The sequence below is a fragment of the Leopardus geoffroyi genome, chromosome A2 (assembly GCF_018350155.1).
Source record: "Leopardus geoffroyi isolate Oge1 chromosome A2, O.geoffroyi_Oge1_pat1.0, whole genome shotgun sequence".
Lineage (NCBI taxonomy): Eukaryota > Metazoa > Chordata > Mammalia > Carnivora > Felidae > Leopardus > Leopardus geoffroyi.
This window is the reverse complement of record NC_059331.1, coordinates 141,131,853-141,156,189: the sequence shown is the minus strand read 5'-3', so window position 1 is coordinate 141,156,189 and position 24,337 is coordinate 141,131,853. Positions and strand designations below refer to the sequence as shown.

General features: G+C 35.2%; 1 protein-coding gene across 2 annotated transcripts in view; it reads left to right on the top strand.

The window, feature by feature from the left end:
* IQUB (IQ motif and ubiquitin domain containing) overlaps positions 1-24,337 on the top strand; it is a 121,331-nt gene that overhangs the window by 33,218 nt on the left and 63,776 nt on the right. The window contains exons 8-13 of one of the 2 annotated variants that reach the window (XM_045495479.1): positions 3,136-3,311; positions 11,635-11,805; positions 14,451-14,627; positions 18,418-18,666; positions 19,559-19,744; positions 23,472-23,835. In XM_045495479.1, coding sequence (XP_045351435.1) covers positions 3,136-3,311; positions 11,635-11,805; positions 14,451-14,627; positions 18,418-18,666; positions 19,559-19,744; positions 23,472-23,654 — 1,142 coding nt within the window. In that variant the 3' untranslated portion in view covers positions 23,655-23,835. Of the gene's footprint in view, positions 1-3,135; positions 3,312-11,634; positions 11,806-14,450; positions 14,628-18,417; positions 18,667-19,558; positions 19,745-23,471; positions 23,836-24,337 lie in introns of those variants that run through there. The other variant, XM_045495480.1, reaches the window with a different exon arrangement.

Below are 24,337 nucleotides of genomic sequence, written 5' to 3'. Positions count from 1 at the left end.
TTTAATGTTTTCCCGTCTATTTTCAATATACTGTTAATATTGCTGCTTCTGTTTTCTTTTTTGTTCACATTTATCAACATTTTATGTTTAACCTTTACTTTTGGTGTCACTTTGTTTTAAGTGTGTCTCTTGAAAACATGTCATTGGATTAAAAAAAATTGTTCTAACTTATTTTCAGTAAAAAAGTAACCATTTTATATTTTTAAATATAACTATGATGCTTGATTTTGCTTCTCTCACCTTGCTTTATACTTTCTCTTTTGAATTTTTTGCCTTTTTTTCATAAACAGTTGTGATTATTGTTGTTTTCTGCATTGACTTGAAGTGTAGGCATTCTTTCATTCCATCCTAAGGATATTCGAAGACTTCCTTAAAACATAGTAAACTATCAAATAGATTAATCACTTGCTCTTTTCTCAAGCTCTAAGGCATTGAATTAAGGTTTACTACCTTCTTCTAAGTCCGCTTTCTGAGATGAGACAGCAGCAGTTTGGGGGACATTTGTGCCTGTTTGAATGTCTTTTAGCAGTATCTGTGCTATAACTTAAATCCCCTGATTTCCAGTATATAGGTTGTACCTCTCTGACTTAAAGTACTGACTTGGGTCTCCTCCTCTCCTCTCCCATTTCATATTTCTTGGTTCACGTAACTGGGAATTTAGGAGAGGAGAGTTAGCCGCTTGTGCATAAAACTCCATCTTGTCAGAAATTTGGTATGCTATATTTCAAAGAGGTACCGTGATAACAGAGCAGCTTGACCTTGATGAGACATGAAATTATATCAAATAATGTGCAGTTTAGGAAAGGGAAGTGTTTATGTCTGGAAAAGAGAAAACCTAAATGGGATGTGACAGCTACCTTCAGATATCCAAAGGGATGCCATTTGGAACAAGGAATAGACTGACTCTGTTTCTTCACCAGCTGGTCCCCGGCCAGGGTGAGTGAATTAAACCTGTACAAACTGCTGCCAGGAGGACACTGTCTTACATGTGGGCGGGGTATTGAACCATTTGATTTCTAAGGTTCTTGCCAACACTATGCTTCTTTTAATGTAAATAGGTTTCTGAAATGTGGGCTATAAAACGATTTTTCCCCCAAATTTAGTGTGTGTAAGAATTGAATGAGACCCTTGTTAAAAATGCATGTATGTGAGCCTGGAAATTTTGACTTAGTTAAGTTTAGGGTAGGACCTAGTAATCCATTTTTCTCATGTAAGTTAATTTTGACAATATGCTGTTACTCTTAGGTAAAATGAGTTTATTAAAATACTATTCTTTGGCATTTTATAATTTGCTCTTAGGATATATTTCATGCAACCCATTCTTTATTGATAGTAACCAACCATAAGTATTATCTTAATTGAATTCATAGGTTTGAGTAAAAAGTAAATACAATTACTATACAACATTTGCTGCTATAATTTAAGGTTTTGTAAGGATATGGTACCTAAGTGCTACCTAAGTAACCTAAAATGGTACCTAAGTGCTAGTATTGAAGAAAATAATTGAAGTCAACAATTCTGCATAAAACTGTCAATGTGGGTCCTAGTGGAAGCAGACAACAAGATGTCACAGTAAAAGATAAAGGGGAAAGAGAGCAAGAAAAGTCTTCATCAAGATGCAGTTTGACACTTGTGGAAGTTGAGAGAGGGAAGGAAAGAGGACGAGGAATGGAGAGCCTCAAACAGATAACAGCTCTAAGGAAGTCTGAGCCAGCCCAGTGGTCAGCGCTGATCCAAGTAGCCACAGAAGAGATCACGGCTGGGCAGACACGGCCAGGCCCTAATTCCCCCTGGTTCTCGGTCATTGACTGGGAGCTTTGTGGGGAGAACACGGCTTCTGCTTCAGTATGGCGGCACATGTCAAGTGCTGCAGCCGAGACTGTAACCTGCCTGTATTCCTCACAACACGTATTCTCTCTTTTTCCATTTCCTCCCTTTCTTTCTTTCTTTCTTTCTTTCTTTCTTTCTTTCTTTCTTTCTTTCAAGAAGAGTAGATGAGACTTGTCAGGAGGAAAAGTTGAATCATTTGCACATTATGCTTTTTCCCTTCCAGGTGGAAATTGTAGATGTGCATGCATGTTTATTTATACAGATAGATGCATCAGAAAATTGCTCTTCACTTTTTTGTGGTCAACATAAAAAATAATCGTTTTTTTTAAAGCTAAGAAATTTGAGTCATCTGATGGAGGAATTTTGCTGGAAAGGTGAAAAGCAATTTAGTCATAGGTATTTATACATATATCAGAATATTAAGGAAGATAGATAGATAGATAGATAGATAGATAGATAGAGGAAATAACATGTTATTGTCTTTGGATCTTCTTTTGGTGGGGGGAGATATACAAAATGTCTTCCTAAGGGAAGTTATTCTTTTTTAAAATCGTTTTGTTTTATTTTTTCCATCATAAGTGTACTCCTTTTTTTAAGTAAGCTCTACAACCAACGTGGGACTCAAACTCATGACCCCCAAGCTCAGGAGTCACAGACTCCACCCACTGAGCCAGCCAGGAGCCCCAGCAAGTGTACTCCTTAATCCCTATCACCTGTTTAACCTATTCCCCCGCCCCCCACCCCTCTGGTAACCATCAGTTTGTTCTTTATAGTTAAGAGTCTGTATCTTGGCTTGCCTCTCTCTCTCTCTCTCTCTCTCTCTCTCTCTCTCTCTTTTTTCTTCTTTGCTTGTTTGTTTTGTTTCTTAAATTCCACATATGAGTGAGGTCATATGGTATTTGTCTTTCTCTGACTGACCTATTTTGCTTAGGTAGCAAAACCAGGTATTCTCCTGAAAGATCTGAGTATCAGTACATGTTCATGGCTGTTACAAACCCAAACCATATATTTTTCAGTACGAGGGAGAGTATGTGCTTACTTGGAGGTGTAATTTGACATTATCTGGGCTGATTTCCTTTGGCTTCTCTTTATTTGACTTTAATTTTATTGCTTTAAGTTTCTCAGCTTCCATTTCATCCTACTTTTTCATATGTCAGGTGTACAATGTGAATGATAATGTTCATGTATAATTTTATTTAAATTGATACAAAAATAAAATACTGTTTGTCAGGATGTGATGGGAAAAAATTTTCTGAAAGATGTGGGATTTTAAAAACTCAAGAGTCTTTCATGTTATTCCTTTAGTCTGGCGGCAAGAAGAACTTGCACGCATTAACCAATCTTTCACTGGGGCTGAAAGGAAAGCTGCTTTGTGTGAACTTCTGGAAAAAGAGACCCAGATAATTGCTTCCATTGGGAGGCATAGATGCATTGCATATACGGCAAACCAGGAAGCACTGATACAAGCTTTTTTGGATAAGGTTAGTAAAGTAACAATTATTTAAATAAGAATGAATCCTGAGTTTAAAAATGTAGAATAATGAACTAAAGAAGAGACTGACATTGTACGAATTTTCATGTTTAAATTTTCTGTTTTTTTTTCTTTTTTCTGATACAGCTTTAGATTTTTAACTGTGGCCTAGAATAACAATTGACAATTAACATGAAATTAATATGTTCTTAACTAAAATGTTTAGGCCATGAAGGAAAAAATAAAGCTACCTTCCTCGTGACTCTGTTCATTTAGATTTAGGCTGGCTACAGAAGTTAGATCAATTACACACCCTGATGAAATGTAGAGTTACTGAAGTCACAAAATGTCTGGGTTTGGGATGCCTCATAGTAAGCAACCTGGGGAAAAGAGCTATAGATGAGTGTTTTTGCTTTTGCTCACCAGGTCATTAACTGACTGGAAGTTTCTGACCAAAAATGTATATGATTGTTGAAAACCATGAAAACATACAATTAAGGGAAAAACTAATTATCTTTTTGTGTTGAAACTGCCTGTTCTGTTTGATATTGATTGCATAGCCTGTTTCCATAGTGACCAGTCTCCTTTTGTAAATCTGATCTTTCCAAACAATTAAAAGCCAATCCAGCCACAAGAAGAAAGGGGATAGTGTTCTTCTAGATCTTTGCCTATAGTGATTCTAGTTGTATGATTCTTGTTACTTGAGAACATTCGTTTTTAAATACCATATTTTTTGATACTCTAAATGCCCTCCTCTCATTTTACTAATACACTCTCCTTTGATCTCAATTTTTCTTGTGGCTTTAACTACTACCTACATCCTGGAACTCCCTGCAGGTCCAGACCAGACCTCTCTTAGGAGCTTTGGAATCATGTATCCAAATGTATTACAACTTGCCTATTGTAATTGTTTTTGGGTGTCCCAACAGTACATCTTAAGTTGACATGTCAACACTGAAATTATACCATCTCACCGTTCCCTGGTCCCGCATCTCCAAACAGATGCTGTTCTGTAGCACTCACATCATTATTCTTTATGAATGTTTCATCATCTGCTCAGTTGCTGAAGACACCTGGGCATTATCCTTGGCATCCCATCCAGCCACCAACCAGTTTGTTCTGCTACTTTAATAATCGTCTCAATTCTTTACTTCCTTTTCAAACCCACTACTACTGTCTATAGGGAAATGGCTCTGCCATGGCACCCTGATGCCCTTGCATGAATCCAAACACGCCAGGTAGGCAAAGACTTGAACCACAGTGAATCTGAATCTTGGTGGAATGTCTTGTGATCCTGCTGCAAATTGAAAGGATGGGAGGCTTCTGAGGAGACGCTATGGAGCAGCTCCTCTCTTTGCTTTCCTATGTCCCCTGGGAGGCTGTCATGAGCCAGGCCTTGTCTTGTGTGTGTGTGAGGTTGACAGTGACTTATCTGATTGTGGATTTCCTTCTCATTTGGACTACTTCATGTCTCCAAATTAGGCTCTCAGCCTCCAGTCTCACTTCATAGTTCCCTCCTCTGTCATCCATACCACGGCCATAGTGACCTCACTAAACACATCTCTGTTCCTGCCCCTCCTTACTGCCTCTCAGGGATTTTCACAAGTGATACTCAGCACACCTCACCTGCTGGTATCTCACTGTCATCTCTCCTTGCAAACTACAGCCACACCACTCCAGCTATGTTCGGTTACTTGCACGTCCTCAGAAAGATCACGTGCTCTGCATGCTTTTGCATCCAGTGTTGCCTTTACGTGGAACATCCTTTCCCTCCTTCATTAGTAGCTAGTTATACACCCTTCAAAACAAGCTCAGATACCCCTTCTTCCAGAAAGGACCTACTGATCCTCCTACTTTAGCCTGTACTATATGCTTTCATGAGACCCTGTTTCACTTCTTAGTAAATAGTGGTCAATTTTTAAAATGTTTTTAAAGTAAACTTATTTATTTTGAGAGAGTGTGCGAGCAGGGGAGGGGCAGAGAGAGAGGGAGAGCGAAAATCCCAAGGCGGCTCCACGCTGCCAATGCAGAGCCTGACTTGGGGCTTGATCCCACAAATCGTGAGATCAAGAGTCAGAAGCTTAACAGACTGAGACACAGGTGCCCCCGTAGTGGTCAGTTTTTATTGTATCTATTTACATGTCTGAATCATTCCTAGATACTGAGCTTCTTAAGCAAAGTTATCTTTTATCTCTGTATCTTCATTTTCTAGCATAGTGTATATCACAGAGTATTAATACATGCTTATGGAGGAAGGCAGGAAGGAAAAATAAGGGACAGAAATAATGGTTGTGTAATTTCATATTTCAAGTATTGTCAAGAAATTATTCAATGTAGATACTGTCACTTCAAATTGTTGAATATCTTCATTCTAGGAAAGATGTGTCTCCTGTATGGAAGCATAATATTCATACTTCTCCAGGATCATATTTCAAACTAAACTTATTCCTTTAGCAAGTTACTTTATCTTGAATCCAGCTTCATCACTGGGAACCATATTCCTTATGTGTCTGATTGTTAACCTTACCATTGGGGACAGCATAGACCCAGGGCAACAGGGACCCAGAGTGTTTGAAGGAGCTGGGGGCTTCTGAGGTACAAGGGACAAGGAAGATGAGTGGCATCTACCCTTCCTTATTTGAGGCTGGAGCTTCCACAGGAATTCCTACTTATGCTTTCTCTGATGCTTTGTTTCCTATGAACTATTTAAAATTCTTACTGTAAATACTTATACAGTGTCTATTCTTGTTATGCCTTTATGCACCACCCACCCCCCTCCTCACCCCCTCCAGGCCTCTGCCTAACATTGTATCTAAACTTTTTTTTGAATTATAAAGAGTGTAAATGTAAGGTCCCAGCATATCATATTGACTCTGGAGCCACTTAATGACCATTGTTTTCTTATGAAGTGTATGTAGCACTCTATGAAGGTCTTGAAATCTCGCCAAAAAAAGATGAGATAGAGAAATTTTGTTCATAGGATTTTTCACGAGGAAGAAAAATGTGGTCTTTGTTTTTGTTTTTTGTAAAAACTGTTAAGTTGTAGTAGAAAGTGCGACCCTGAAAGATCCCGAGTGTAGGAAGAATTGCCAGGAAAATGGAAATCTTTGACTGTTGCCAGGAGAGAAAAAGAGAAAGCATAGTGAGGAGACAGCTGGGCACAATATGGTTCCTCGTGACTTTTTAGTTACATTATAAAATAAATGAAACATTAAGTGCAAGATAATTTTTTTGGTAAGAGGAGTGAGAATGAGAGAAATGATTGGGCCTTAGTGTCCGTACTGATTTAGGGCAGCACACAAAGAGGCAAGACCAGAAGACTGAAGGAACGATGGAAAAAATAGCTATAAGAACTTGTAGAAATCAAGGGAAAGGCTTTTTGTGGATCATAGGTTTTAGAATTTGAGTTCTAAATCTATGGTTACATCAGCTGATGAACCAATTAATCTCACCTGTTCATAGGCTAAGATTTAGAGGAAATGGACATTTTAGCTGGTACAAGGGAATTTTACCTCAGTTTTGACCAAAATGTTGTAGAGAGCAAGAAAAACACAACCAGAATGGAACTGCTACACTTGAAGTCAATCCTAGTCCATTACATAGACTAATTAGTCCAGTCTTTAAAAATATTAACTAACAGTGACTTTGACATACTTTTAATCTGTTATGGTAAATTATAAAATATTTGTTTTCTAATGCAAATTCATTCAAATCACCTTTTTGTATAGGATGCCATACTAAACATCATGGAAAGCAATTAAGATAGATTTTATAGTTTTCCTTGTAAATTCTTATACAATATCCATTCCTCTTTATGCCTGTCTACTTCGCCCCTCACACATGCCGAGCATTGTCTCTAATATTCAGGGGGACACAGTGCTGATTTCAAAAAAGTTGAAGTAACTTATTATCCTACAGTATTTTTGATAACTAAGAAAAAATAGCTTATAATGAATCCCTGAAGCTAGACAAGGTCAGAGTTTTTTTCAAATGTCAAAACTAACAACGAGAGCCATAATGCTGATTTTCAGGTCCACGTTTAGCACTATAACACATGGATATATAAAAAAATATTTACTATAATTTGGAAATAACTTTCAACAATAGAATTTTATGTTTGGTTTTAGTTTAACTTCACTGTATCTAAATAATATGTGGTTTATTGAACTAATATTTTTAATCTTCTTGTCATGGACATAGACATTAAACCAATCAGGTATTATGGATTCTATACTAAGCCTTCATTCTCCATAAAAGGCTTAATCTAAAGATTTTTGAAGTATTAGTTAAATAATTTGTAATTTTAACACCTCAAACATTGACCTCCACAGGTTATCAGAGGTTAAAAACTCACAAGCTGACAGAGGTGAAAAAAAGCAAGTCAAGAAATTCGAGTGAAAAACCATCAGTCAGTTTCTGATGTATCTTGGGTTCTCTTTACCCAAACTGTGTTAAAGAGACAATTTGAATTTCTAATCTGCAAGAAGTTTTCCCTAGAGTCAAGGCCGTTCCTTTCTCTGATTCGCATACCACTTCTCACAATCACAAGCTACAAAACTGCAATCCTTGTTAGCTGTGTCATTTAAATGTTTTTCTTTTTCTCTCCCATACTCTGGTGGCCAACAGCTAATGGGATAGGAAAATACAACCGATTTTTGCCTCTCTCTGAGCACCACAGTGCACAGGGGTGTCCTCTGTGTATGAACAAAACCCCTTTGCTGTGTAAAAGGAAAGTTGATCACTACACAGTAGCTTTTGGGGGTCAGGGTTATTCTTAATTTGTGCCCTTGGGGACCCGAGTATTAATTTAGGAGGAAGAAAGCCCTCCTCTCACAGTACAGTCATTTCTTCTCTTTTGTGGGAGCCTGCTGCTCTCAAGGTTTTTGTTATCTCTCCACCTTCCCTTCCTTGAAATGCCTCTTCCTGCTGTTCTTCTGTTTCTCTCCTCCAGAGTCTTCCCTGTCTCATTTGTTGGCAGCTTAATGGAATTTATTACGCTCCTATTTTCTGAAGCAGTTTAAGAACATGATTGTTGTACTTCTCTTATTATAGCCAAAGCATTCAAAGGAAAAAGGAAATAAGAAAGAGAAATAAGCAAAGATGATGCATTTTCCTGTGTCAGGGTAAAAAAAATACCTTAAGGGCTGAAATCAAAGAAGCTTAGACTTGAATGAAGACCAGGTTGTCAGCGTTGGCAGAAATATATCCAAGTATAAAAACAGCTTCGTCAATAGATTTTTTTTTTTTTATATCTTTTAGTACTAACTAGGGAAACTCGAACTTCAAATCTAGGATTCTTTGACTGTGAAGAATCAGTTCCCTTTACTCTGGCTAATTCGTGGTTATTCTTCAGGTTTCACCTTAGATAATATTTTCTTTTCATTAAGTAATTGCTTCATAGCAACCTATGGTTAGTTACCTATTTACCTGTAATCATGAAGCAGAATTATCCTGTATTTTAATTACTTGTTTTCCTATCTTTACATATTATGAGATTTGAGAGTTCTTAAAATCAGTATTGTTTACTCTGTACCTAATACATTAATATATAGTAAACACAATCAATATTTGTGGAATGAATGAATGAGTATTGTAGGTCATATCAGATATATAGAAACACATGAGAATTTATTTCTTATAATCTTTTGGGAGAAATAAAATTAACAAAAAAATAATTATAGAACAGTTTAAATTTAATTTCCCTGAGTTATTGAAATAGAGACACGGTATATTTGTGTGTGTGTGTGCGCGCACGCATGTGTTTGTGTGTGTGTTTATGAGTACAATAGGACTTCAGATACTAGTGATTTCATTGGTTCAAAACATATTAGGAATTTTTATGGAAAAGGTAGAGTTTGAGTGAAAAATTGCAGGGTGGGAAGGTGTTGGATGGATGGGTGGATGTTGAATGTATTTGGAAAAAATCTAAGATATTACCAAATCGTACTATATTAGATGGGGCTAAAAACTTGGAGGGGAAGTGGAGTTAAATCAATCTATCAACTGAAATACAATGAAGTAGATGAACTACATATTTCATTAAAAGGTAATTATTGGGGCGTCTGGGTGGCTCAGTCAGTTGAGTGTCTGACTTCGGCTCAGGTCATGATCTCATGGTTCGTGGGTTCGAGCCCTGCGTTGGGCTCTGTGCTGACAGCTCAGAGCCTGGAGCCTGCTTTGGATTCTGTGTCTCCCTCCCTCTCTGCCCCTCCCCTGCTCACACTCTGTCTCTTTCTCTCTCAAAAATAAATAAACGTGAAAAAAAATCTTTTTAAGGTGATTATTACAAGTGAAATAAACCTGCAGAGCAAAAGGTATTGCCCACATTACTAGAAGAAAGGAAATTGCATTTAATAGAGTCATCCTGAAGAAAATGGCATGGCAAGATTAAGACATTAGTTAGACTTTAAAATATCACAATATGAGGGGCACCTGGGTGGCTCAGTCAGGTAAGCATCTGACTTTGGCTCAGGTCATGATTTTACAGTTCCTGAGTTTGAGCCCCGCATTGGGCTGTGTGCTGACAGCTCAGAGCCTGGAGCCTGCTTTGAATTCTGTGTCTCCTCTTTCTCTGCTCCTCCCCTGCTAGCACTCTGTCTCTCCCTGTCTCTCTCTCAAAAATAAATAAAGCTTAAAAAATTTTTAAATATCACAATATGAAACTCAGCCTAAGGTTGCTTATTCCTTAAAAACTTTTAAAAGGAGCTTTGAAACATTTAACTTCAGTAACACTCTGAGGCCTACCCCAAACAAGGCTGTATCTATTTAAAATAATCTATATATTGTTATTTCTAAGTGATAGTAATTAAATGACAAAATATTTTCTTATTGAGCTATTTCCCTCTTATAATCCTTAATAAATTTTAGCTAATTCTATCAGTCTGCTAATTAGCAGTACATTATTTAATATTAGATATATGCCTTAAGAATATAAATTAATTATAGGGTCGCAGCCTCTCACTTGCTGGACTTAAACTAGAACTGAGAATCTAAACTTTCTGATGGAGAGTCCTAGCTCTGAACAGCACTTATTCTGGCTTTGATCAGAAAATGCTGCCATTACCTTGAAAGCATCTCAAATATAGTTGTTTTTAGATGGTACTTTTCAGTTTTCAATGTAATTTAGCTAATATGAAATGTAAGAAATTTAAAAGTAATTTAAAGCTGTAACTGAAAAACTTATTCACCCTTATATTATTTATTTGGCTAGTCTGCATTCCTGATGATTTGTTCCCATACAAGGGCTTCTAATTAAACTTTAAATTATATCAAATCTAAGATTTAAGTGGCTGCAATTATGGCATAAATTAGACTACAGGTCTCCAAAGGATAAATTACCATTCAGTCTACAAAAAATCCAGCATTTGGAGAGTTAATAGTCATGATCAAAATAGGCTTGTTTCTGTTAGATTATAATCAGGGAAAGAAGTTGAGCAGCTTTAATACCATGAAGGAGAAGGGAAAATAGTGAGGTTTCACTGTGAAATTTCTGGGTGAAGGCATCTTTTCGTAAAGTCTCAGTCGGAGGGAAGAGAAGCAGTGGCAAACACACACTTAATCTTCGCTAACTAGTGTCTCTAGTGTCTCACTCCACCTCCTGAGTTCTTAGCCTGGGAATCCACAGATGAGCTTCAGGGCAGGTGAACTCCATCTTTATCCCTCGGCTCATGAGGTCAGCTAGGTTGGGAGGCACCAAGGCTGAATTGGGAATAGAGAGTGAGAATCTTAGCCATCATCATCAGGGAGGTTGGGATCACTGCTGAGATAGCTAAATATAGTTGCTCAACTATGGACATCTGTTTTGTGAAGAACTGTGAACTTGTTAGAGATTTATGTTTATAGGAAACAAGACCATAACTCACAGAAGTCCCGTTTTGCTGTGTCCTTAGTTCTGGCGCACTGAGGATTGTAACAATTGCTCCACAAAAGTTTCTTCAACTGACAAAGCATGATCAAGACACATTTTTATAACTCAGTGTAATTGAAACAAGCAGATCACTTTTTTTAGCATTAAAAATAGCATGCCTTTTTCCAAGGGTAATGAGTTATTCCATATACCCATTCAGCCATTCAACATACTAGTTAGTACAAATTAGTACCAAATTCTGAATCCTGTAGAAATGCTTGCGCTTCCACAGGCTAAATAGCTCATTCGTACTTTTTTTCCTAAAATGCTTTATTTTCCCATGGTCTACAAATTCTGCAATTAATTTCCTCAAGCTTTAGTGATGCTTTTATTCATAAAGCACATGATATTAAGTTAGCTTTTAGTAGAAATTATTTTTTAACCTTTAATTATAACTGATAATTATAAACATATTATTATTTTTAAGTGTTCAGCTCCAAAGGTATGGAGAACATTTAGCGGCAAAATAATTGAGATGGATACACAGTTCACCATCAGAGCCAGAGAGCTGCAGAACATCTATAAATGCATAATGCTGAAAAATATCTCTCAAGATGAAAGACTGGATGTACTCCTAACACTTAAACATACTGTGAAGGTACATTAACTTTCTCGTAGTTTTGAGGTATCGCTATCAATATTGGTATCACTATTGGTATTACTATCAATAAAAAAATGAGTACTAAAATAAGCTGTTTTGTATTAATGGTAAAGATGACTAATCAGTGTCTACATATATAAATTTGTTTTGTCAACAGCTATATTGTTTTGGTGTCGTTTGGGGAGGATGTGTTTTCTGCATTAATATTTATCTAAAAGTTCTCAAACTATATATTACGATACATAGAAGTATGCACAATGGATAATCTAAATGGAAATAAATACCCATTTGTATGTGATTGATGCAAATATATGCAAATATATATATAGCATGAGATTAATACTCAACTCAGTTCACTAAAACAGCAATTTCTATATATTTTGACACTCTTCAATAAAAATTTTATTTTTAGCAATTTTAAAGCAGGATGAGAATATTTTAATTTTTTTCTCATCATTTATTAATTTAAGACACATTAAGCAATTGAGTAAATGGTTCGTGTTGAGCACTAAGTCTGGATAGATCTCTTACATGTCCCTCCATCTTGAGAACAGAGGCATTGACTCAATGAGGCACTGACTGCTTTTGTTCTGGATTACGTTTTTAAAGATGTTTGTGTAGTGACTAACATTGGAAGATAGAGATAGTTAGGAAGAAAGGGAGAATCAGTAAGTCCAGAGGTAGGAAATAAGCATGATGTATGTAATGGGCGGTAAACAGGCCAGATTAGAAAAAAGAGAATGCAAGTAGGGAATACAGTAGAAATCCTCCTGACTAACGAATTTAGGAACATTTTTTTGGTTAATAATAAAAAAAGAAAACCAAACAAAAACAGAGAATAGGCTTATAAAAATAAATTGTGCATATCTTAAACAATATGTTTAACCTATATATGTACATGTATATTTATTTAACAATATTTTATTGGAGGATTAAGGCCTTTAAACATGACTCAAATTCTGGCTCTATTCATTGTGGCTGTACAACCTTAGATAAGTTATTTAATATTTCTGAAAATCAGTTTCATCATTTGTAAAATTAGTTGCATTGAGGATATAGATATATATGTGTATATAATCTATGTGCATCTATATGTATTTATAAAGTATAAATAAAATATAGTCTGTATTATCTCACTGCTTATGAATAGGGAGCCGTCAAAAAATTATTGAAAAAAATTTTTAATGTTTATTTTTGAGAGGGAGAGAGAGACAGAGTGTGAAGCAAGGGAGAGGTAGGGAGGGAAGGAGACAGAATCTGAAGCACGCTCAGAATCTGAGCTGCAGCACAGAGCCCGACATGGGGCTTGAACTCGCAAACCGTGAGATCATGACCTGAGCTGAGGTCAGACACCTAACTGACTGAGCCACCCAGGTGCCCCAATAATGGGTATTATTTTGATGACAGTTACTAAGAGAGACCAGTGAATCTTAAACTTGAGTACACATTAGAAGCATCCGAAGAACTTGAGAGAGTGAGATGCATAGAGACAGAGAAAGAGAGATTGAAAGAGAGAGAATATGAGAATAAATGAATAAGGAATGATACTTAGGCACAATTTCAGAGAAGTTAAATTAGATCCTCAAGTGTTAGGGCAATCTTAAAACCTTCAAAAATCTCTCCCGGGTCATTCTAATATGCTTTCAGGGCCAAGGACCCTGATCTAGACTCTTGTGTTAGCTATACTAAATATGTATTAAAAAGTACAGGAGAATATTATTTTATAGTTACAGATGTCACATTCTGACTCCTTCATTCAAACTGTGTTTTAGTCCTCTCTCGGGCAATTGGAACAACTTACTTCTATTGCTCATAATCCTGCCTTAATCACTTAACCCCTACATGGGGCTTTCTTATTCAACCACACTAATTTCTGTGATTTTATTAAAAATTATTATGAATTATACAAATTTGCAGAAGAAATACATGAAATATATGTGTACAATTTAACATATGAAGTCACCAACCACATAACCACTCTCTGACCCAAAACAGGACATTGCCAACATTGCCAAGTATCCCCTGTCTCTTCATAATCCCAGTTCGCCCTCTTATCCCCTAGAAGTAACTGCCATATTGACTTTCACAGTAGTCATCTCCTTGATATTCTTTATAGTTTTACCATCTCTCTATATCCTTAAATAATATAGCTTAGTGTTGCTTATTTTGGAATTCATTTAAGTGGAATGATGTTGTATTGTTCAGTGTCTTACTGCTTTCACTCAACATTACTTTTTTAAGATTTAAGCTTGTTATTGTATATAGCTATAGTTTATTCATTTCCATACATATAATAATATTCTATCAATATGTGCATTGTATGAATAAGTCAACACTTATTTATGTCATCAATTGATTTATGGATATTTAGTTGTTTCTAATTTTGTGCCACTGTGAACAATGACTTTACATGCACATTTCTCTACTCTTAGGAGGAGAATTGCTGGGTTGTAGATTATGCATATCTGAAGCTCTACTAGATAATGTGAAAATTTTTTCAAAATTAGTTGTACCAATTTTTACTCCTGCTAGTTTCTTTTGCAATTTCTTTCTTTTGGAATCTAGTTTCAGTTTGTTTGGTGGTAATTTTGAAAGCTAACAGTGATTTTAAAAATTCTATGCTGAATATGTGTTTTGTATAGGAACATGAATGTAAACTGACTCAGGAAATTCTAGAATTGATTGACAGAGAGGTTGACCTTATGATGAGAGGCGTCAAACATCATAATCTTGAAGGGCTCAGAAAAAGAATCGCAACACTCTTTTTTCATTACATCAAAACACCTCTATTTAATCCAGAAGTTGCAAGACACCTTAAGGTACTCTACTTTTTTTCCTGTATTCCTTCCTCAAAATTCTAAAATGTGCTGTAGTAAATTGAAGTATATTCAAATTTTGCTTTAATGCATTACTTGGAGTCCATGTGGAAGACCATCTTATTGGTGACATCTCTTTTGAATGATTATTTTTTATGTTAACAAATTAATCATTTAACTTTAGTGTCTGTATTTTCAACCTTGAATTCTTCCCTACTCTCTGAACCAAATTGAATATTGTATTATGTTGAATGCATTATGATCTCTTTCACACCTTCGTGCTTTTGAACACACTTAGTTCTACCTGGAATCCTGTCCCCTACTTACTCTGCTAACTCCTGTTCATTTTCTGACATTTAATTCATGGGTCCCCTCTTGCATCAGGCCTTGGAGAGAGTTCAAGTCTTCATTTCTGAGATTCTACACATACTTTGTGTTGCCTTCTAATACTTATTGCTTAGTCATAGTTATTACTGAACAGATCCATATAGGTATCCTGATAGAACTTCAAATGTAACATGTATTTGAATGAAACTACCTTTTCCAACTCCAAAATGCTTAAGTTTCTATGAAGATTTTGCTATCTAGCGCCAGGTAAGTATCTCATTGCCTTCTTACTGTGTCAAACGATTTAAAACACTTTTGGTGCGGTTTGGAAGGGAGCGGTTTACTAAAGAATTCTAAATGGTGTTTTATTCTAATGACTATATTTATAGTTATAAGTAAATATATACAGTATTAAGAAGCTGGCTAAATATCTATTTTGCTTTTTTGATATAAAATCTCAATATTTAGTCAAAACTTTTAGAAAAATAAAATTATTTAATTTTTACATTCTTTCTTTTTTAATGGATTTTTAAAACTTAATTGTATTGCAAGAGTATTAAGATACAACAAAAGTCAGGGATGCCTGGCTGGTTTGGTCGATAGAACATGCGATTCTTGATCTCAGGCTTATACATTGGAGCCTCATGTTGGGTACAGAGATTACTTAAAAATAAAATCTTAAAAGAATATACATAAGAAAAGTCCAAGAGAAAAGTTGCCCATTATGTTATTTCTTATTCAAATTAATGTTTTATTTCCCCAGGGTAACTTCTAGTCCTTCTCTATAGACTTATCCCAGCTTTTATATTTTTACAATAATAGAATTTAATATTCTACACGTTCACATAACATACCATTTTATTCAGTTTTTAAATTTACCTTTGGTCAGAATTACTATTTGGGGGTCAGTTTTGACAAATACAGAGTCATGTAATCAATACCTAACCCAGAGTGTCGTATAAGTGGAATCCTACTGTATGTAGCTTTTTGACACTGGCCTCCTTCATTCAGCATACTGCCTTTGATATTCACCCATGTTTTTGACGTATCCTTAGTGTTGTTATACCTGAGTAACACTTTTGTTGTCTGAATGTAGTAGAGCTTGTTTATCCATTCACAATTGTAGGATATTGAATTGTTTGTTAGAGTTTTGGACTTTTGTGAGTAAAATCGCTAAAAACACTTGCTTGTGAGTTTTTGTGCAAATTGATTGTTTGGGGTTAAATACCCGGGAAGTAGAATTTTTTTGAGTCATCTGGGAAATGCACATTTACCTTTATAAGAGATGGCCAGCCTTTTTTCCGCACTGGTTGTGCCATGTTTCATCCCCATCTGTAATGTGTGACATTCCCATTGTTCAGCATCCTTGCCAGCAGCTGGTAGTGCCAGTGTTTATTTTAATTCTGGAATTCTAATAAATGTGTAGTAGTATCCCATTATATTTTAATCTGTGATTTCCTAATGAATATAATATTAAGCATCTTTTCATGCACTTTTTTTTTGCCATCCATCTATAACTTTTTGGTGAAGTATCTGCACGTATCTTTTGCTGCCACCCCTTTTTCAAAATTGAGTCATTTGTTTTATCATTATTGAATTTTGAGAATTCTTTGCTTATTTTACATATAAATCCTTTGTAAGATACATGATTTGCAAATATTGGCCCTCTGTCTGTGGCTTGTCTTTTCATTCTCTTAACAGTATCCTTAGCAGAAAAGATGTTTTTATTTTTATAAAGTTGAATTTATGCATTTTAAAAATGGATCATGCCTTTAGCATTTATTTTGTAGTTATAAAATCTTTCTGGAAGAATTAATATTGTTAAAATATCCATACTACCCCCTCCCACACACAAAATGTACATACTACACGAAGTGATCTACAGATTCAATGCAATCCCTATCAAGATTCCAATAGTATTTTTCATAGAACGAGAAAAAAATCCTAAAATTTGTATGGAACCGCAAAAGATCCTGTATAGCTAAAGCAATTTTGAGAAAGAAGAACAAAGCTGGAAGCATCATGCTTTCTGATTTCAAACTATATTCCCAAGCTATAGTTCAGACAGTATGGTACTGACATAAAAACAGACACAGAGATCAATGCTACAAAATAGAAAGCCCAGAAATACACCCACAAAGGAACTAAGGACACACAATGGAGAAAAGATAGACTCTTTATTAAATGGTGTTGAAAAAACTAGATAGCCACCTGCAAAAAAAAAAAAAAAAAAAAAAAAAATCAACCTTTATCTCACACACATACAAAAATCAACCCAAAATAAAGATTTAAATATAAGACCTGAAACCGTAAAGTTATTAGAAGGAAGTATAGAGAAAATGTTGTTGACATTGGTCTTAGCAACAGTTTTTTTAGTCATGGCATCGAAAGCAAAAATAGACAACTGGGATTGCATCAAACTGAAAAGCTTTTGCATAGAAGGGAAACAATCAACAAAATGAAAGGCAATGTACAGAATGGGAGAAGATATTTGCAAACCATATATCTGATGAGTTAATATCCAAAAAAAAGGAACTTATACAACTCAATAGCAAATTCATATTAACCCAATTTAAAAATGGGCAAAGACTTGAGTAGACATTTTCTCAAACAAGACATACAAATGGCAACACATACATGAAAAAGTGCCCCACATCACTAATTATCAGTGAAGTACAAAGCAAAACCACAGTAAGATATTCAGCTCACAATTTTGGAATGGCTGTTATCAAGAAGACAAAAGATAGCAAGTGTTGGCAAGGATATGGAGAAAGGGAACCTTTGTGCACTGTCCTTTGAAATTAAATTGGTACATCCATTACAGAAGGCAGTGTGGAAGTTCCTCAAAAACTTAAAAATAGAACTATTATATGATGTACAGTTTCAAGTTTTGAATATTGATCATTGAGCCAATCCAAATTTAGTGTTAGGATGAATGAAATAAGAAATACACTTAGTTTAGTGGACTTTCATCTATACATGAATCTAGCCATTGCCTGTAAGATTAATGTAGCATAGCACCAAAAATCTAAATTCTTTTTAAAAATTAAGTGCCAAAGCACTTTGAAGTTTTCTTATGATTTTGCAATCTAAAGCCTTCACCTACTAATTTTTTTATGCCAATTAATTTTTAGGTGTTTTTACCACATGTATCCAAGGGTTGATGAATAATACAGATTTCTTAACATTTTGGCAGGATAAATGAATACTGCTTGAAATTTAAGTTTTGTGTATAATATTAAGTTAAGGGAAAATGTGACTTTAAAAATTAGCCAACTTTTTATCTCATTCTAAGATAAGTTAGTCCTCAGTATTTCTGTTGGTTAGTATTTGGCCTGACTTTTATAACTAACTAACTTTTCTTTCTTTCTTCCTTCCTTCCTTCCTTCCTTCCTTCCTTCCTTCCTTCCTTCCTTCCTTCCTTCCTTCTCTCTCTTCCTCTCTCTCTCTCTCTTTTATTCTTTAGGTCCCTCAAGACCCATTGAAGTTTTATAAGAAGATTTACTTTTGCCACAGTTGCCAGCTCTATTTGCCTTCCACAGAGTTTGCCGTATCATCCATCTCACACCGTGCATACCGGTGTCGTAACTGCATTAACCTTGACAATGAGACTCGGCAACGAGAATCATTTCTGAAGTACAAATGTTTACTTCAACGGCTCTACTATTCAGAAGCTAATTATGAAGATGATTCTAAAATTGCTTTCCTGATGCAGGTATGATCAGTAAGGGTTGTCAGTCATGGATGAAATTTGTTCACTGATATTACAGAAAAGATTCCTGCTTTCCCACAGAAACCTTTTAAAATAATGGCTCCTTGGGCCATTGGGTGGCTGAGTTGGTAAAGCGACTGACTCTTAATTTCGGTCAGGTCTTGATCTCAAGATCCTGAGATCTAACCCCCAGCTCATGCTGGGTATGGAACCTGCTTAAGATTCTCTCTCTCCCTCTCACCCTGCCCATCCCCCACTCATTCTCTTTCTCTCTCTCTCTCAAAAATTAAAATAAAATAAAAGTACTTTTATCTATGCTTATACTTGGTGACGCTTGCCCCTCTGGCAATTCTAAGTTTATATATGCAGACTTTGTGATAAGAAGTCATTTCAAGACTTTTAGCTAATATGGTTTAAATTGTAAAAGTTTTTAAACAGTTATTTCATTTCCCCCATTTTCCTTATTTTTTTCATTAAAACAACAAAGTCTTTTTAATAACACTAAGCAAATTGCTTACTTTATTAAATCTCAATTTCTTCATTTGTAACATGGAAATAAAGTGACCTACAATAACCCTGAGAATAAGATGATAGTGACAAATTTTGAAAAGCACCAAGTACCATATACATGTAAGGTAAAATTAGCATACTGGATGAAATATATGCAGCTTTTTCTGGGTTAAAGATGCAGTCATGACTGTGAAACTGATAATGTAGTTTGGGCAGAATGAGCAGAGGTTTGGAGAAAAATAAATTGTAAGAAGCAACTTCATGAATAACGTTTCTCTCTTAAAAATATACTCTTATAATGTATTTCTTCAAGTAATTTAATAATATTAAAGAAACGTTATATTTAGAAGAAAACATTATTTTTCAAACTTGTTTTGACATGCAGCTAGAAGATATTCAGTACCTGATAGAGAACATCTGGGCATCGCAGTCAGCACTCAGTGCCTGGAATGATCTCCATGATCTGGTCATGGTCAGGTGGGATAAGTCCTTGGAATGGTCCCCCTGGAACTGCATTCTTCTTACCAAAGATGAAAGCATTGCTCATCTCAAGCTAACAAGTATTGAAGAGGTAAGAAAGCAGAGAATTTATTTGGGGAACTCATTTAATCATTGAAAATTTTAGAGATAGTGTGACTGCTTTTTACTACATTCCAAGGATAATTTAAATACTTCCATTGGATTAAGAAACAGACTGGATAACAGTAACAAATATGTGGATGGTGTGTATGGCTGAGATTAAAATTAAAGGAAGCCAAGGCATGGAAAAGGACAAGATAAGAGATCAGAACATCTTACAAGTATCTAAACTGGATATCACTCTCTCTTAATAATAGCAAGTTGAAGCACATAGTAAAAGCACATAGTTCCATAGTAAATTCCATGCGGACAGAGGTTTTATTTAGCTTATTCATGTCTGTATCTCTAATACCTACACCAGTGCCTGTCCCAGACTAGGGGTTTACTAAATATTTGTTGAATGAATAAATGAAATAACAGATAGGTATTATGTAACCTAGACTCTGCCTTTCTTTGATTAACCATCATGAGTCTGCCTAAAAAGCACACTAAATTCTCAAATTTTGTTCATAATCTTGTGCTCTAAATGGCAATTATACTGATGGACTATGGTTCTGAGGCTCCAGTTTTCATTTTCTCCCAAATGACTAGGAGTGGGGAAAACGCTGTAAAAATTCAATACCATTTAATTTCATTAACTTACAAGATGCAATCTGTAAAACATTTCAATGAACAGAATTGAGTTCATCAGAGAGCTTCATTTACACGAAGCAAGCTTAGGACCCAACAGTTGATAGTGATTCTCTGCCTTCTATTGATTAAATTCCTATACTTTGAATTTCATGCAGAATGTCAGTTAGGAGAAAATAAAGAACTGACTTCAAATATAATAGTCATTTTGAATGGTGCTATTCCCTGCTTGTGTTTTTACTGGGTAGGGGGGAGGGTTTAAAGAGGAGGAACTAGTTAAATTTGTAGTTTTTTGGAATAATTTTCCAGTAGAAGTCAGGCTAAGAAAAATTGCACTCTAGGGATTGAAAGAAAGAGCAGCAGAAATTGAAGCTGTGTTAAATATTATATTTAGTAAACTAAGCTGCTTCATAAATATGTAATCACTCGAAGCATAGCCAATACTACAATATCATTTCATCTAGGACCTATAGTGGGATTGAAGTTCATTCCCAAAGTTGATATTCTGCTGTTTCAATTAATCCACACACTCCCTTTGTGTATTTAATCAAATTAGTGCAGTATCCAATTAAATGTTCTATTCACATGCATTCCTAACTTCTGGATGCCTATAAATTTCTATAAAGAGAGCTAAGGTTCTCAACCAGACAAACTAAAAAAAAATGCCTTTTTATGGTTTTGGACTAGGTGTAATCTTTTATTAATATTCAGCTTTTTAAAAAGAATAGTTTGCATCTTGCCACAAGTTAAAGTTAAAGCATTTCTAGAATTTCCTTAATGTACAGAGATATTTGCTTTCTCAGTAAGTAAAAAAATACTCAAACGTTAAAATAATCTTGGCCCCCTGTAATCATGACACAAGTTATAGGAAAAGTGTGGAAAAGACTTCTGTTCTCTGAACCGTAAATGAGGCAGAGCAATTTCTCATGGTGCACACGTTGGTCAAAGTAGGAACAACAATGGATGTAAAGTTAGGAGATCTGACACAGTATGTCCCCATTTCTGTCACTAACAATCTGTAGGATGTTAAGACCTGCCCTCTTTGCTTCACAAATTTTTATAAAGTGTAGCTAAAATCATGGAATCAATATAGAGGATCAGAGCAGCCTTGGTTGAATTCTGGCTCTATCATTTATGAGCTGGGAGAAGTTGAGCAAATTTGTCAATGTCCTAGTGCCTGTTTTCTCATCTATAAAAGGGGATGATATGAAAAGGGAAATAATATAAAAAGGGGATAATATATATTGGATATTTTCCATTTTATATTATTCTTTAAGAGTTGCTAATTGTTCCTTTGCTTGTATGTACCATAATATGCTTATCTCACCTTTAATGATTGTTTTTTTTCTATAAAGGTACTTTGAAAACTTATAAAGATCTGTACATGTATAATTTAATGTTGAATAACAGAAGTGTGTTAGTTTTTTGTTTTTTTTTTTTTTAATGAAGTAAGGACTAAGAAGTGGTTGAACATAGTTAGATCAGTGCAAAGGATGAGTATTTTGCCCTCGTAAATTGGTCTGTAAAAAGGAAACTTTAAGCCAGGACACTCCTACATGATACTCTCTGCCAGAATGGTGTGTCCTTTGGCTCTTTTCCTGCAGGCTCTCTTTACATTTGTTTTGACACTATGGAGGGTCTTTAGTGAGGGATGTATTACTTTTAGAAGACAAATTCTAGGAGGAGGTACAAGTAGTGATTTAGTTGAAAAGAAATAATTCAAATAACTAATCTTATTATTAAGATTAATAAAGGAAACGGATGGTATTTATTAATTCAACTAGAATTTTCTTTTGAATGTGCCAGATACAGTGCTAAGTGCTTGGAGAAAAACAAGGATGTGTAATGGACACAATCATTGTTTCTGTTGTATTTAAGTTTGGTTGGAAATAACAGACTAAGCAATTTATAATGACTTAATTAAATGTGAAGTTAATTTCCTTATCAAACAAGAGGTTAAGTCCAGATGGTGGCTCCACAGTGCTCTCAGAAACCCAAGCCTTCTAACTTTCTCTTCAGCCATCTTTAACCTTTGACTTTCATTCTCATGCTTGTGGAGTCTTAGAGATAAAATAGCTCATTCTCTTAAAAAGCTTTCTTGTAAGCTTCATCCAATGGCTTCTATTATATATACATGTATGTATAGTGGCCTGAAACTTGTCACATGGCCACCCCTAGATAGAATAAAGGCTAGGAAAGCTGAGCACATCACACAATACAAAATAAGGCCCTTCTGCAAAATCAGGCCTCTAAATATGAATAGAAGAAAGAGTGAATATTGGGTTGGCAACTAGCAGTCTGCCACTCTTAGTAGAAAACAGATTATCTTACACTGTGGCAATGCTACATAACAGAGAAAGTTCAAAGTATGCTATAGCTGTGGAGAGACCAGAAGCCTAAACATTAATTAAGAATAAAAATGGAAAGGTACAGAGACTTGATAAAGGCAGAAAGGTTATTTTCTACTTAAAGACAGAAAATGGACTCATGAGGTGGGAATTAAGGTAGTAAAAAGGGTGAGCAAAGGGAGGTTTATATTGTCACAACACCATTGTGATCTTTGTTTTGGACAGGGAGATAAGTACCAGTCTTAGAAAAAAATAATTCAAGTTGGTAATTGTGTGGGTATTGAAGTACATTTAAAGAGAGAACCAACGTGACAAGATCATAATTCAAAAATATTGATATCTACCTTGTGGTGTTGAGAGACACATATATGAAAAAGACCCAATTTGAGCCTTTAAGGAGTATTTTTTTTATCATGGAAAGACTCTTGAGCAAATAGTGAAATTCAAGACAGAATGAACTAAATATTATAATTAAAATATATAAAAGTACTAAGTACCTGCAAGTAAGGAGGAAGGAGGGATTAGTTTGGACTCAGAGGTCAGAGGGAGAGTCAGGAAAGGCCTCAAGTTTACAATGTCATAGGAGCTGAGCCCTGAAAGATATTAGACAAAACTGGGAAGAAATATACTGTGGGCTGAGAGAACTGGTATACAAAACTGAGACATGAAAGTGTTTTTATTTTTTTACCTGGCAAAATATATCTGTGACATTTAATAGAACTTGATTTTCTTTTCTTTTAGGGATATGAACCCTCGTTTATTCACAAGATCAAACACAAACATATCCTGGCTAAGAACTATTTTTCTCAAATTCCAGTGCTGGCTTCATTTATACTTGATGATGGTGAGATAGATGAGATCAGAAAGAAATATCACTCAGAAACAACACCTAAGATTATAGTGTCCCAGAGACCTAGTCCCTAGAAGATCCAGGAGTGTTTGATGATCAGCACTTTTGTCCACTGCTAATAGAGTAATAAGAGACCACACAATATGGAAATAGAATTTTATCTTTTTATTGATTTTAATTGTTTTTTGTTTCTCATATTATCATAAGTTGTATAAACATAAAACATCCCTATATAAATGCTTTATTGTTACACAATTAGTGATCAATTGAAATATAGTTTTGTTCCTGAAATTAATGTTTTAAGGTAAAGAGAACATTTTATTCTTCACATTTTTACATTAAAATATTTAAAATCTCAAGTGCCCTATAGTTAAAACCAACAAACAAAACCTAGGCTCAACTTTCAACTCAAGTAATTTATTTTAAGGTAAATGTAGTTATAGAAGAATAGTCAGTATGTGGATGGGAGGAAACATAGAATTCCATTTTTGAAAATCTTTACAGGTAAGACAAAAGATGCTATGTTTTAATACAGTGATGTGAATCTTCACTTTGTATCTTCTACTTTTATCTTCCATCCTTCCTGAAATCCCAGTAAAACAACTGGAATTATTTATAAACAAACAAACAAATAAACGCATTCTATGCTGGAAAACAGGGTAAACGGTAGAACTATCTTTTACTGTGGGAGTAAAACTGCCAGTGGGGCAATGATGAAATTCTGTAGGAAGAATGTGTGAGTCAGTCTTAAGAGGAG